This window comes from Aethalodelphis obliquidens, unplaced genomic scaffold (genome assembly GCF_003676395.1).
Source record: "Aethalodelphis obliquidens isolate GAN/ISIS:26980383/991018 unplaced genomic scaffold, ASM367639v1 scaffold7, whole genome shotgun sequence".
Classification (NCBI taxonomy): Eukaryota; Metazoa; Chordata; class Mammalia; order Artiodactyla; family Delphinidae; genus Aethalodelphis; species Aethalodelphis obliquidens.
Genome location: NW_020837951.1, coordinates 10,427,297 through 10,442,488, shown reverse-complemented (window position 1 = coordinate 10,442,488; position 15,192 = coordinate 10,427,297). Strand labels below are relative to the sequence as shown.

At 53.1% G+C, this 15,192-nt stretch overlaps 1 protein-coding gene across 2 annotated transcripts in view; it reads left to right on the top strand.

Annotated features, from left to right (window-relative positions):
• Positions 1 to 15,192, top strand: part of OLFML2A (olfactomedin like 2A) — a 35,179-nt gene that overhangs the window by 10,692 nt on the left and 9,295 nt on the right. For both annotated transcript variants that reach the window (XM_027104894.1, XM_027104892.1), the window contains exons 2-4: positions 6,278 to 6,541; positions 11,103 to 11,210; positions 13,338 to 13,547. In XM_027104894.1, coding sequence (XP_026960695.1) covers positions 6,305 to 6,541; positions 11,103 to 11,210; positions 13,338 to 13,547 — 555 coding nt within the window. In that variant the 5' untranslated portion in view covers positions 6,278 to 6,304. The remainder of the gene's footprint in view (positions 1 to 6,277; positions 6,542 to 11,102; positions 11,211 to 13,337; positions 13,548 to 15,192) is intronic.

Below are 15,192 nucleotides of genomic sequence, written 5' to 3'. Positions count from 1 at the left end.
CACAGTCGGACTCCTGCTGGCTCTGTAGAGAGAGCTGTTTTCATTATCACCCTCCCTCCCCCAACAATCCTCCTTCCTCTTCAAGCCTGTCCTATTTTCTGAGGGTGAGGGGAGAGCCCTTTGGAAGGCCAGTCTGGGACTTGAAATCTATCTAGGGCCCTAAAGGGTTAAGTTGGCCCCTCCTCAGACTTCCTGCTCCTGGGCGGTCCAGCCTCACCTTCTGCCCAGTACTTTCAGGGGTACAGGGGCAGCTCAACCCCAGTACTCACCAAGGAACTCTGTGGTCTTGGCCAGCTCCTCACTCAGCGTGTTTCAATTTTGTGTTTATAACAAGGTCTCTCCTAAGCAGGACTTGGGGTTTCCATCTAAGGAAGTGCTTTGCCCGTCTTGGGAGTGGGAGAAGGAGTTCACAGCTTCCCTGGCATATCTGAGGGGCTGCCCAGTGTGAAGGTTAGGATGGACAGACAGGTAACCACGTGAAACTCAGGCACAGCACCAGAGACCTCTGGGAACCTGCTTTTTGCTGTGTGTCCTAGGAATGTGGCTAAGAATTCCCCATCTCTACCTCAGTTTCCCCATCTGTGAAAGGGCTGCTGGCACCTCATGTTCCCCATGCATCCTGGGGTGGGAAGGGGGTCTTTGGTCAGCCCTGCTGCTTATCAGAGGCCCGAAGACAGTGGGGAGGCCAAGGCCTGTGGCAGCTGGGCCAGGGCAGCAGGAGGGCTAGCACAGGCAGGCGGTGGTGTCCCAGGCTGGATCACATGTTCCCGGCGAGGCTGGTCCGGGAGGCTTAGGTGTTGCTGCCCCTCCACTCGGGGAATTGCTGCCTGTGGGTGTAATCGGAAACAGGCTCCAGAGCAGGCGAGGGCTGCACAGTGATGGAGTCCTCCTTCTGCACACACAGAGTGTGGGACCCAGTGAGGCCCCGCGGGCTCTCTCTGCAGGGAAGGTCTTGCTCCATCTCTCCTATTGGCTGGGGCACGGGAAGAGCATCCTGGGCGCCAAGCCCCTGCCCAGGATTTACATCCAGGATCTCACACAACACTCTAAGACTTCAGTGCTCCCTCCCCGTTTGACAGACTTGAACACTGAAGCTCAAAAGAGTCAGGTTGGGGCTGCTGAAAAATCCAAGATAGGGAACTTGGGGAGTTTGGAGATTCCTGGGACTCTAGGATTCTCAGCCTTTAGTGGGCATCCAAATACCTGGGGAGCCTGAGAGAGTCTGAGTGAAGGGATGTGGAGTAAGGACAGGGCATCTGCATTTTCCAGGTCATTCCACCCCAGGTAATTCTGAGGCACATCTCTAGTTGAGAACTCACGGAGGTTTGTGGAGCAAGAGAATAACAGATCAACAAAAAGGAGCTTTTGGAAGGTTAATCCAGCAGAGAGGTGGCTCCTGTATTGCCCAGGTAGCAGCTGATGCAACCTGAGCTTGGGCTGCGGCCAGGGAGTAGAGACCAAGAGATTGAGATAGGAGATATTTAGAATGAAGCATCCATCGGAAGAACGTGACTGATGGGTTCCAGAGTAGGAAGGAGGCTCAGAGACCTGGGTTGGGCAGGAAGGTAGGTAGACACGGGTTTGGGAGAAGATGCTGGGCCCAGTTTTGGATGGATTAAGTTTGGGGTACCTTTGGGGTGCATCCAGAGGGAGGTGTCCAGCTGACCATGGGCTCTAGGGGAGGTCTTTCCCTGCAGGAGGACATGGAAACTGTCTCTCAGTGAATCTGGGCTGGCCATGAGAGAATAGGGAAGATTCAACCTCAAGGTGACACAATTTGAAACTGTTCTGTTTCTAGAACATTTTATCGGTTGAATCCCCTCTTCCCCATTCTGGCCAGATTTATCCATCTCCCTTCAGAAATATCAAGTTCACCTTCTCGCCATCTTATTGCGGGATTTCCTTGCAAATTGCTAGGGAGCTTTTTAAGCACAAGTCACCCGCACTCCTGGGGGCTTCGGCAGCAGTGTGTGCTGAGCAAGCCTGCAGGGAGGGATGGGGGGCTGAGGCAGCAACTCCAGCCCTCAGGCCAAGGGCAAGGTGGGTCAGGCTCAGTGGGAGCCCCATTTCCCCTGCCCCACCAAGGCCGGATCCAGGGCCAGCATCTCTATCCCAGCTCAGTTGCTGGTGGAGAAGCCCTTGCCTGGTGATTACTGGTGGTCATAGGAGGAAGAGCATGTGAACTAAATTTTGGAGTCAGCCTGTGCTGTGTGACCCTGGGCAAGCCCCTCATCTTCTCTGATGCTCAGATTTCTCCTCTCCAAGATGGGTTCGTGGTGAGAGCAAAGAGGTAGAAAATGATGTACAAACGTGAGGGAGGGTTATTGGGAGCAACTTCAGTAGCAAGTAGACAACAGTTGTTCTATGCCAGGCACTCTGCATGCATTGACTCATTTTAGCCTCAGGACAAGCTTATGAGGAAAGGAGTGTTATCCTCCCCATTTTACAGAGGAGGAAGCTGAGGCTCAGAGGGGTCAAGGTCATGCAGGGAGGACACGTGGGAGCTGGGATTTGAGCCCAGGCCTGGCTCCTTTCCATGGTGCTCTGCCGCCTCCAGTCAAGCAGCACAGGACATAGTAACCACAGGAGGTAGGGGCCTGCCTGGGCTCCTGGCAGCCGGGGCTGGAGCAGAGGCCCTCTTCTGACTCCATTCCTGACTCCTGGCCTGTGTCAGGGCCTTGGCCGCCCCCATCAGGACGTAGCACCTCATCTGAGGAGGGAAGGAATGTTGCGGTCTGATGTGGAGGCCGCTGCTGGTGGGGATGGGCGTTGGATTATGGGTGAGTCCTGAGGAAGAGGCCTCTCTGGCCTGGCCACACAGAACACACACACATCCCCTCACTGGGCTCTTACCCCAACCTGGGGGAGTCGGGGGGGCGGTGGCTAGGGGTTCCAGCGGAGCCGGGAAGGGGGCCCAGAGTCTCAAAGAGAAGGCAGGCTTACCGTAGTAGCAGCGATCTAAAGAATGTACAGCATCGGAGCCTGGCTGTCCGCGTTCACAGGCGGGGAGAATTGCCCAGCAGAGCCCAGGGTACACTTCGCCCACAGACAACCAGGGACAAAGCTTCCACCCGTAGCCACCTCCTTCCCCACACTCATCCTCCAGGGGACAGCCAGTCTACCCACCCTGGGCTCTGATCCCCTTGAACAAGTCATTTGATGGCTCCAGGGCTATTTCCTCATCTGGAGGACACTGCTAAGAATACCTACCAGTGCACCCACGTGGAGAAACAAAGGGAAAAACAAGCCCCTGTCAGGATTCTTGGTGGTAATAATAACAACTACAACATATTCCTGGTATTCCGTCTCTCAGTTCTCACACAGTCCTTTGCTGGGTACGCACTAGCAGTACCCTAATTTTACAGATGAGGAAACTGAGGCACAGAGAAGTTAAGTAATCTACCCAAGAGCACACAGCTGTAGGTGGCCCATGGCTGTGTTCCTAACCACTGCCCCACACTTCCCCAGCACTCAGTGAGTTCTCAGTAAATGTCTCCTCCCTGGGCTGTACACCCCAGGCTTGCTTCCTCCACCCACCGTCTGTCCACAGAGCAGCCTAAGCGAGTGTCCCATGATGCAGATCTGACCCTGGCTCTCTCCTACTTAAAACCCTTCATGAATCCCCAGTGTTTTCAGGAGTAAGTGCAGATCCTCAGCCAAGTTTCAGGGCCCTCCACGAGCGGCTCTACCACCCCCAGCCTTAGCTCCTGCCACCCAGACTCTCTGCAGGCACCAGCCAGTCAACCTCCTCCAAGCTTCCAAAGTGCCAGGCCCTTGCTTGTCTTTGCATATATGACTTGCTCTCCCTGGAATGCTCTACTCGTGCTTAGAGATGTCCCCTGGGGTGCCCTCCTCTGAGCAGTCTTCATGGGTGTCTTTTTCTGTGATCTCAGAGCTCACTACATCAGCTTCTCTCATGGTTGAGAAGGTCAAGGATGTACCTACCTCTATTTCTTCTGCACCTCCAGCTATCACCCAGAGTCTGGCTGAAGCCAGGGGTTCAAACAGGTGTCTGAGGGCTCAGAGCAGAAATGGAGTGCCTGCTGCCCTTCCCCAGAGGGCCCTGGGACACTCATGGGGACTGGGCTTGGCAGAAAGCCCAAGGGAGCCTTGATCTCACCTGGGTCCTGGTGGCTTCAGTGAGAGCTTAGTAGCCATGAGGCCTGCGGTGTTGGTTTGTTGATAGAGCCATAAATAGCTGTGTCCTGAGAGCCTGGAAGCCCAGGATGGGCTGGCTGAACCAGCTAGGGCAGTGGCTGGCTGGGGCTCCGAGAGCCCGGCTGGTGTGTGAGGGCAAGGTAGGCTGGAGGCGGTGACTGGGCCTGGCACCTACCGCTGATCTCACCAAGCTGAGTCTTGCAGGCACAAAGTCCTGCTGCCCCAGGGACCAGTGACCACACTTAGACACTGGGTATGTGGCCTCCCAGGGTGGGATTGAAGGAAAAGGGAGGAGGGAAGGGAAACCACTAAATGGAGGTCATTTGAGCCTCACTATGAAGAGGCCGGGTATGGAGAGTCATCCATTTTACCACTGAGGAAATGAGGCTCAGAGAGGTTATGTAACCTGTTTAAGGTCACACAGGATGTGGGGAAACAGATTTGTAGGAGACGCAGCATAAACCAGTGATTTCTATCTGGAGGCAGATATCCAAAGCTGGATGTTCCCAGGTGAAGCTGTGTGAACTTGTGACTTCTCCTCTCTGAGCCTCTGTTTCTTTAGCGGTATTAATAATGGCTCACACTTAAGACACACTCACTATTGCTTAGGCTCTGTTCTTTACCTATATTAACTCTTTTAATCCTCACGACAACTCCGTGAGGCAGGAGCCCATTTTACAAATGAGGAAACAGAGGCACAGAAAAATTGGGTTGCCCACAATCTCACAGTTACTGGCCTAGGCTCCAGACACCATGCTCTCAGCCCTGTGCTCTAGAGTGTCTGTAAAATACGGGCTTGTTGATCCAACAGATATTTCCAGGGCTCCTACTATCAGCCAAGCAGGCACTGTTCTGGGGATATAGGAGGGAACTAGACACAAGTCCCTGCCTCTAAAGGTGCCTTCAGTAGAGTTGGGGAGACAAAAAATAAGAAAACACAGATATTTCAGATGGTAGTACGTGCAATAAAGAAAAGAAAAGCCACTAGATAAGGGGACAGAGAGAAATGGGAGGTGTGTGGTCAGGGAAGGCTTCTCAGAGGAGGTAATGTGTAAGTTAATGTGAGGGAATGAACTCAGGGAATATCGGAGGGATAGGGGTTTCAGGATGAGGGTACCAAATCTGCAAAGGCCCCTGAGGCTGGAGTGGAGTGAAGGAAAGAGTGGCAAAAGGAGGGCCTTGAGGGAGGGTGTCAGCTCACATAGGTCTTGAAGGCCAGGCTAAGGACTTTGGAGGTAACGATACCCCCCCCATGCACAGATATTATTAAAGGGTGTAACGCACCTGAAACCTGGGATGTAGTAAGTGCTCCGTAAAAGGTCTCCATTCATATTTTTTTACTGTTGTGGCAAAATACACATAACATAAAATTTACCACTTTAACCATTAGCAAGTGTACAACTCAGTGGCATTTATGTAGTGCATTCATAAAGTTGTGCAACCATCACCACTACCTAGATCCAGAACATTGTCATCACTCGCTCCAAAAGGAAACCGTGTACCCACCAAGCAAACACTCTCCGTTTGCTCCTGTCTCTACATCCCGGGAACCACTAATCTGCTTTTTCTATGGACTTGCCTATTCTGGACATTAAATAAGTGGCTCTTTCATTTAGTATAATATTTTTCAAGGTTCATCCACGTTGTAGCATGTATCAGTACTTCATTCCTTTCTATGGCTGAATCATATTCCATCGTGGGGCTATACCGCACCTTGTTTACCCATTGATCAGCTGATGGACATTTGGGTTGTTTCTACCTTGTGGTTATCGTGAATGGTGCTGCTGTGAACATTCCTGTACAAGTCCTGGCTTTAACACCTGTTTTCAATTCTTTAGGTATATACCCAGGGGAGTAGAATTATTGGGTCACATGGTAATTCCATGTTTAACTTATTGAGAAACAGCCAAACTGTTTGTCACAGTGGCCATTACTCTTTTCATTGTTGTTATTATTATAAGGCTTCTATTTCCTTGTAAGGAAATTTGTTTCCTTCTCAGCCCACTCTAATGGTGCCCCCAAAGGCCAGGGGGGCCGGATCCTGCTACCTGTCCCTCCCTCTCCTTCTCTCCCCCTCCCTCCAGCGCTGGCCTTCGGCTCACCGGGGCCCCTCTTGCAGGTGTTCGGCGACGTGGACCAGGTGCGCATGACCTCGGAGGGCTCAGACTGCCGCTGCAAGTGCATCATGCGGCCGCTGAGCAAGGACGCGTGCAGCCGGGTGCGCAGCGGGCGGGCACGAGTGGAGGACTTCTACACGGTGGAGACTGTGAGCTCCGGCACCGACTGCCGCTGCTCCTGCACCGCGCCGCCCTCCTCGCTCAACCCCTGCGAGAACGAGTGGAAGATGGAGAAACTCAAGAAACAGGCACCCGAGCTCCTCAAGGTAGACTTTCTGGAGTAAAGGCCGGGATGGGACCGCACTCCTGTGTGAATACCTAGCATAGGCTGGCGCTGGCTGTCCCTCCAATGAAAAGGCCACATGTTCTAAGGCAGGGGTCCCATTTCACAGGTGAGGAAACAGTGGCTCCCTGAGAGGAAACCAATTCCTGCCTAAGAGCATTTGGCCAGTCAGCGATGGAGGCAGCATCCTTTGGCTAGCTTACCTGGATAGAGCCCTTTACCACCTAGTAGCATCTATCCCAGTGTCCTGTGGTTTACCCAACCAGGTCATGTGTTAGCACCTCCATGTAGTATTTTGTGGCATTTGATTGTTTTTTATGTAATAACGTTTCCCATATTCACGTACCGCCTTCGTGCCAGACGTTGTGCTGAGCTCTTTTCTTTTTTTTTTTTTTAACATTATTTCTCTAAATTCTTAAACCGTTTTGTGAAGTATGGGATCTTTGTCCTCATTTTAGAGGCAAGAAAACTGAGGCTTGGAGAAGTTAGGTAACTGGCCCAAGCTCTCACATAATGACATGCAGCCGCAAGTCTACACCATATTTTTATGTAAATTTTGTGCTTATAGTCCCCTCCCCCCACCCCACCATAGGAAGATTAGAAAGAGGCGCCACCTCTAGGTGTCACAGCCCTGTGCCGGGCCCACCACCAGGACCCATGGCTTGGACAGGCATGTGCAGGGAGACCACAGTCCCCCATCCAGCCCGGCACCTTCGTGCCATTCACACCATGCGCAACTCCGTGCTTGGCGGGCCTGGTGGGGCTGGGATGTGAACTCACGGCCTGCTGTGTCCAAAGCATGTGTTCTAAATCACCCTGCTCTCCTGTCTTCCTTTCTGTAATAGCCAGATTGGTGGCTTTTGAGAGGATCCTTTTCTTTTATAATTCCTTCCAAACCTGTGTCTGTTTTGCCCTTTTCGTGTCAAGAACTGTGAAGTTGACTGAGATGTTACCCTACTTGTAAGCTAACAAGTTAGCCTGCTAGTTTCATGGACGCTGGCAGTAGACACGAGCCAGAGACAAAGGACTTTATTACTCCCAGTCGCCAGAGTGTCTCCACTTTCTTGCACTGGTTCTCCCACTCACTTCCCACAGGGTGATGCAGTGAGGGCCAGATAACACCTGCACACACAGTGGGATGTTTTCCAAGAGAGGAGCCCCAACTTAGAGAATCCAGATCTCTTATAATGAGCACCAGGCACACCTTCCCTGCTCCAGAGGGAAACACTCTCTGGATGCTCCAAGGCTGTTCACTCTGCAACAAGATGGCCTGGAACAAGGACAGTCAGTGCCTCTGCAGGCAAGACATGCAGAAAAGCAAGAGGCCTGGGAAGAACTGTCTCCCAACATTTGGCTAAAAATGTTTTCTTTAAATTTAACTTTAGTTTTATTTTTGTAACTACTGGATGGATACCAAAACTCTCGAAGTTGGGGGTGGCGATTGAATTTTAGGCCAAGTGGCCTCTTGACAACTTGGCAGTTCCTGGACCACACTGTCTCCCAAACCCAGTAGGGCCCTGCAGACTCCAGGCACTGAAGCCATAGGCCAGTCTTCAGTTACAGGGACAAAACCAACTTTTGCTCAAATCCACTTCTCAACAACTGAATTGTAAGCATACTTGACATGAGGATAGACAAAACCTTTTCCTAAATGCTGGCTAATTTAATCCTTGCTACAGCCCTTTGGAGAGGGAACTTATGTTCCCAGCTTTACTTGGGGGAGGAATCTGAGGCCCAGAGAGGAACTGTGACTTGCCTAACATAACACAGCAAGAAATTTGAATCCAGGAATTCTCTGCTGTGTCCCCTTGCCCAGTGGAGAGGTCACTGGGCAGTTCTCTCAGCCGGGAGCTGTCCCTTCAGTGCACAGCAGCCATGGGGGGTTTTATCCAGCCTTAAAGGACTGGAGTGGGGCAGTGGTGGGATTAACCCAGCAGGAGGGGTCGTAGGAGGAACACAGAGAAGATACTCCGCCTCCTTGATACTGTAGGAGTATAAGTGAGTACCCGACAGGTACCCAGTGAGCCCCAAGAGGAGAAGTGGACAGAGGCAGTAGGAGACAGAGCTGAGGCCCCTCTCATTTGGCTAGGCTCCCCCTCCCTCAGTGGGCAGCCCCCCCCAGGAGAGAAGGTTAGGGGAAGCCACTGTGGAGGGGAACAGGGCAACCCACCCTATCCCTGCCCCTGTCTCTACCCCAACCCTTCCCCTCAAGCTAAGAACTGCAGCTGTGATTTAGCCTTAGTTGCATGGCTCTGAGGAGGAAGAATGGGATTCTAGATTCGCTTTCCTTCTGGACCTGAATTCGGCATGGCCCCACCCTTGAGGAATTCCAGTCCTATGGGGACACAGCTCCTGACCCCAGTAATGTCAGTGCGGTCAGTGCCGGGCCAATGGACGTCCCAGGGACTGTGGGAACCCAGAGGAGGAGGTAACATTACAACTGGGCTTTGAGGGATGTGTAGGAGTCCCTCGAGCAGAGCAGAAATAAGAACATTCTGGGTGAGAGTAAGTGTAGTGGGTGTGACCCAGGGTGCCTCCCTGCCCTCTCTTTGCCCCAGCCCCACTAGCCGCCTGTCAGTTCCACACTGTACTTCTCAAACTATATGTGGTGAAAGACCAGTTTTTCAAACAATCTGTCAAGAACTGGGAATTCCTTGGCGATCCAGTGGTTAGGACTTGGCGCTCTCATTCCCAGGGGCCCAGGTTTGATCCCTGATCAGGGAACTAAAATCCTGCAAGCCACGTGGCTCGGTCAAAAATAAAATCTGTCAAGAACAAACACTCTTGTAAAATACTGTAAAAATGAATTGTTAGGAAAATGAATTGGAATAGAAACAGACACGCAAAATACAAGTCCAGTGTTGTATTATTAGAGTCTACAGATATAAAATTTCTCTGTCAAATGGCTCTGAAAGTTTATAAAAGCCTACGCTCGCTTTCTGTAATTATTTTATCACAGACTGGTAACGAGCAGCTTGGACTTGTGCTGGTCTGCAGACTACATTTTGAGTTGCTCGGCTCAAACACACCATGTGTCTTCACACCTCCAGCTCTTTGCACGAGCTGTTCCCTTTGCCTGGAATGTCCTTCTCCGGCCATCGTTGTCTGATTTGTGCTCCTTCTTCAGAGCTCAGTTCAAACAAAACTTCCTGCTGGCAGCCTTTACTAAACCACACACACTCCCAGACAAGGTCAGTGCCCCATCGTTAATGACCTGGGCACCTGTGTGTGTTCCCACCTGCATTCCCCGATCCAGGCACCTCTGTGTTACTCTGCACTCCTTGACAGCCTGTAAAGGACCATGAAGGCTCGTGTCTGTATTGTCATCACTGTCCTTAATGCCTGGCCCAGAGTGAACATTTGCTGAGGCCGAAGAAGGTGGCAGGGGCAGATCAAGAAGGGCTTGAATGCCAGGGTCAGGAGATAAGTAGTCACACTTGGGCAGTGGGGAGCCACAGCAAGTAATCTAGCAGGGGAGAGACCCATGGTCAAAGTTTTGGTGGCCATGAAGGCAGCAGAAGTGAAGCTAGGAGGTCCCATTTAGCCGCCTGGAATAGTAATCATCATTGCTGGTATTCATGAAGGCCTTGCTGTGTGCCCATTCTGAGCTAAGCCCTATCCAGACGGCACTGCTCCGCTCCACAACCCTGCTGCCCATTTCACAGAGAAGGAAGCTGAGGCCCAGGAGAGTCTCCGTGCATGGTCCTCAAACTGAACTCCACAGAGCCCTGGGGTACCATGCAACCCCTCGGAGTCTGAACAAGGTTGTAGGGGAGCAGAGAAGACTCGAGGCCCTATCCCTGCTTCCACCAGAGCCCCCCACCCCCTTTTTCTGTTTTAGAGATCAAAGTCTATTCAGAGAAGAACTCTGGCTTAAAACAGCTTGAACACCCCTGGGAGAGTGGGAGTAAAACTGTGTTGGAAACAGCTGGCCAAGGCCAGACAGGAGCACCACCATGCTCAGGCCCTGAGAGCGCGTACAGGGGTGGCTGGAGGAACCACCCGCTAGAAGCAAGGGAGAGCTGATCTCCCAACCGGCTCCTTGTGCCAAGGTTTCCCTGACACTCTCGCTGGCATCTTGGCCACTCTAGCTAGGATGCTGGGCTACTAGATGCCCACACCAATCAGGCATTGCCTACAGGCTGCCCCAGGAGGACACAGACTCCCAGGCATTTTGGTGGGCAAATGGCTCTTTGAAGAGAGTCACAGATGCAGACTGTTAAAAGGAGGCACATGGAAGCCAAGGCTGGGCACAAGAAACAGAAGCAGGGATCCAGGGGATGTGGATGGAGCTCCCCCCGTGTCCACTACACACCTCGTGGGGTTGTTCAGGATTAAGTGAAATGGCTCATTCAAGCCCCTATGCAGTGTCTGCCATATGGAAGTGCTCAAAAGAGCTTTTCTTGTGTTTATGAGCAGGCTGGGTCTAGTCAGGCAGACCACTCAGAGGCTCTGGGGTTCACGCTCTGGTGGGGCTCCTTTTGCACCCTCCGTGCCTGGCCGCGTGCTGTGCCTTTTCCCTAACCCTCACCCTTCCCGGGCAGCTGCAGTCCATGGTGGATCTCCTGGAGGGCACCTTGTACAGCATGGACCTGATGAAGGTGCACGCCTACGTCCACAAAGTGGCTTCCCAGATGAACACGCTGGAAGAGGTAAGGGCAGGGCTCGAAACAGAGGCCAGGCTGGTGCAGTGCTGGCGGCCAAGGGCAGTGTCCGAAGGGGCCTAGGTAATTCTGTCTGGACCCTGGTGGCTGTTAGAAGCTGGACTCCTGCAGGGAGCTGGGAGAAGGAGATACAGGCCACAGGGTCCAGCCTTTGAGGAAGAGGTCTGACTGGGCCTCAAGGGCCTGTAGGAAGCTGGAAGGCTGGGTGGAGAAACTGAGGCACCTGCTGGTTGTATGAAAGAGGTGCAGAGGGGTCTGAAACTTGCAGTCGCCCTCAGTTCGCCAAGACCAGGGCCCATATATTGCACAAGTCTGGGGCAACCATTCGCATTGTGCAGGACCGGCCAAGCCCACGGGGGCCAAGCTCGAGGTAGCATGGCTGTTCAAGGACCCACCTACCGTGGAGGCAGAGGTGCTAAGTGTCTTCTCCTGGTCAGGGTAAATGTGCTGGAGGGCTGGGCGGGTGGCTGATACTGCCCCCTGAGGACAGGGACAGAGCTGAGTGAGCATGGAGGTTCAGGCTGCAGGTTTGAGGTTTGCATCTCTGCTGGCACAGCCTGGCCTCCGCCTGTTTCCTGCATCCGGTCCCTGCTGGGCTGCTGGGAGCCTGGGGATATGCAACTGCCAGGAGGGGCGTGAAGGCTTCCTTTCCCAGCTTCCTTTCCACAGGGAGGGGGGCACCTGGGCATCCTGTGCCCCACGAGAGGAGATTAACCCCTTACTCAGCCCAAAGTTGGGGTCACAGTGGCTTCAATTATTCAAAAAGTGTTTGGTGAGTATCTCTTATGTGCCAGGCCCATGCCAGCATGGCAGAATGGTGACAGTCGTTGAATTTCTGCTGTGCACCAGCATTTCCTGTGCATCTAGTACATGCCAGGCTCTCCTGTTGTTGGTTCTACAGTTAGCCTCCTTTGACCTCTCCTCTGGTAATCTTAGGAAATGTTAACTCACTTCACGCAACTGTGAGCCAGACAATCTGGAGGGTATGTCTGCAGAGTCTGGAACAAACCAGAAATGATTTCTGCAGCCACAAGGAAATGATTTTTAAATTATCTTCTGTTTTGCATTATCTGTGCTTTGCTTCTGTTCACTAAGTGATAGCTATGAAAAAAAAAGAAAAAGAAAAAGTTTTTGCTACCACGGGGAGGGGGGGAGGCGGAGAGAACAGCCTCACTGAGGAGGAGACGGCTCCCTCTGCCTAAGGGAAAAACATCGCAGGAGGTCAGGCGACAATCTGGGGTCCCAGCTTCCTTCTGCTTTCTTCCCTTACATCAGTGTTCTCAACCAGGGGTGATTTTGCTCCCCAGGGGACAGCCGGCACTATCTGGAGGCATTTCTGGTTGTCACAGTTTGGGGGAGGTGGGTGGCGGATGCTATCGGTCCTAGCGGGCAGAGGCCAGGGACGCTGCTAAACATCCTACAGTGCACAGGGCAGCCCCACAGCGCCCAAATGTCAGTAGTGCTGAGGCTGAGAAACCTGCCTTACACAGTGTGCCTTCTGTCCACCCTGTGATCCAGGTGGGAGTGGGGCTAGGGGCTGCTAAAGCCAGGCAGAGTCCCCAGCAGTAGGGAGACAAAGAGGCAGGGCAGGAGAACAAGAGGAAGAGTAAAGGTGGGGCTTGGTGCGGTGGGAGGAGCCAAGCCTGCCCAGGAGAGAAGTCGGAGACCTGGAGACTAGGAAGGGATCAGAGACCGTAGCAAAACCCCACAGAGTTCCGGTGTTTGAGTATTTTATTAAAAAGAGGTATTTATGTATTACTTGCTAAATTAAAAGGTAATTTTAAAGTAGCAAAAGATTGGTAGCAACTTAAAAGGTGGCTCCATAAGGGACTGGCTAAATACATTTTGGCCCATCCATACAGTGGAAGCTGGGTGGCGAGAAAAAGGTATTGGGAGTGCTATATATACAGATATGCAAGAGTTCCCAAAATAGGCTAAGTGAGAAAGCAACGTGCAAAGGAAAGGAAGGCAGGGAGGAAGGGAGGGAACGCCCTGCCCGTTCCCCCAGGCCCTGCTCAGGAGACTGGGCAGCAAAGCCTGATGGCAGAAGCTGGGGTGTCCCCCGGGGCTGGGGACAGTCAGAGGCTGGAAAGGTCTTGGGTCCCGCCCCAACAGAGTATCAAGGCCAACCTGAGCCGGGAGAACGAGGTGGTGAGGGAGAGCATGCGCCACTTCAGGGAGCAGCTGGGGCACTACGAGAACCACTCAGCCATCATGATGAGTATCAAGAAGGAGCTCTCCAGTCTGGGCCTCCAGCTGCTGCAGAAGGACGCGGCCACGGCGCCCGCCGCTGCCCCAGCCCCCAGGCCTGGCAGTAAGGCTCAGGTGAGGCTAGGGCTCTTGTGACGGGCCAGAAGGTGGGTGGGCTGGGAGCACAGTGTGCCAGGACCTCGGCCCTGAGGGCCAGCTGGGTGGGGCTTCGGGGCTGCGGGATGGGCCGAGGGCTGGCACAGCGGGGGAGTCCGTGGCAGGGCGGGGGCAGGGGCTGCCTGCTGCTCAGTGAGCCATCAACACAGGTGAACTGGGGGCAGACGTGGGGCTCCAGCCCAGGGACACGGTTGTAGAGATGACCCTCCCTGCCCGGTCCTGGGGAACCAAGTCGGCTGCGGCAAAACCACTTCTAACCTCCCCTGCTGCGGCTGGGCCCCTGGCTGGGTCAGGCCTGCTCATGGGTAGATGGACAGTGCCTTGGGGACCCCAGCCGACTAATACCGCTTCATCCAACCCATCCTGGGGTGGAGAACTCCTGCAGCAAACACCCAGCCTTCCATATTCAAACTCAGCGCACAAAGTGAGCAAAGGCCCTCACCAGGCTGAGCCACCAGACACACAACACACCTTCGGGCAGATTTGAAAAAGGCCCTCTTGTAGGCAGACATGCTGCAGAAAAGGCTCTCCCACAGGCCAGATAAATTAAAAGGAGGAGCCCCCTTTGGGTGGACAAATTGTACAAAGGCTCCTTCCTGTGACAGACACGTACCAGGGTGTGCGGCTTGGCAAATGGAGTACAGACTAGACTTCAGTCCCATTCGTGCCCTTTTGACCAGTTCCACATGCAGGATACAGCCCACCACTCCCACAGCGGCCTTGTGTTTTGGTTAGTGGAGGAAAAAGGGAGCTGACTTCTTCGCAGACATTATCTCAGTTAATCTTATAGCCACCTGCGAGGAAGGATGCTCGTCGCCAGTTTGGCAGATGAAGAAACACGGAGTGGGGTCACTCAGAGAAGGTGGCTGTGTTGGAACCCGGGCCTGCCTGACAGCCGAGCCCACGCTCTTCCTCTCCACCCCTCAGCCTCCGTGCTGACATTTTGACAATGGGGCTATTTGTGTCTGCAGCAGGGACCACCTAGATGCTGATAAAGCAGGGAGGAAGCCTAGTGTCTTGACCCAGAGCTGGCTTCCTGCTCATTCGTGTGCCAGTTCCACAGTAAGAATGAATCCTGTTTGGGCAGTGGCACAGAAGGTCTAGATCCTGTACTTATATCTCCTAGAGACCCTGCCTAACAATGGGTGATGTCACCAGCCCTAGGTTCTTGTGCCAAGCCAGCATCAGAGGCATTTAAAAGGAAGCAAAAATAACAAAATTCACAAAATGTTAGAAACAGCATGCCCTAAGGTCAATGCCCCGATGACCAACCATCCCAGTTTGCCCGGGACTGAAGGGTTTCCCAGGATACAGGACTTTCAGTGCTAACACTGGGAAAGTTCCATCACACTGTGATGAATTGGTCACCCTGCCTTGGGGCCTGAGAACCTCTCCCTGCCCACACACAAAGATCAATGAGTGAGAGGGACAGGGATGGGAAGCTGACTTCCCCAGGGAGCACACCGTTGTAGTCTACCCCCAGCGGGGAGTGTACAGGAGTTGGGAAGTAGAACAGGAATCTAACCTATCAGGCTGGGCTTCAAGCCTGCAGGGGAGCTAGAGAGCTGAGTGGGGAAACTGAGGCACACCCCAGTCATGAATG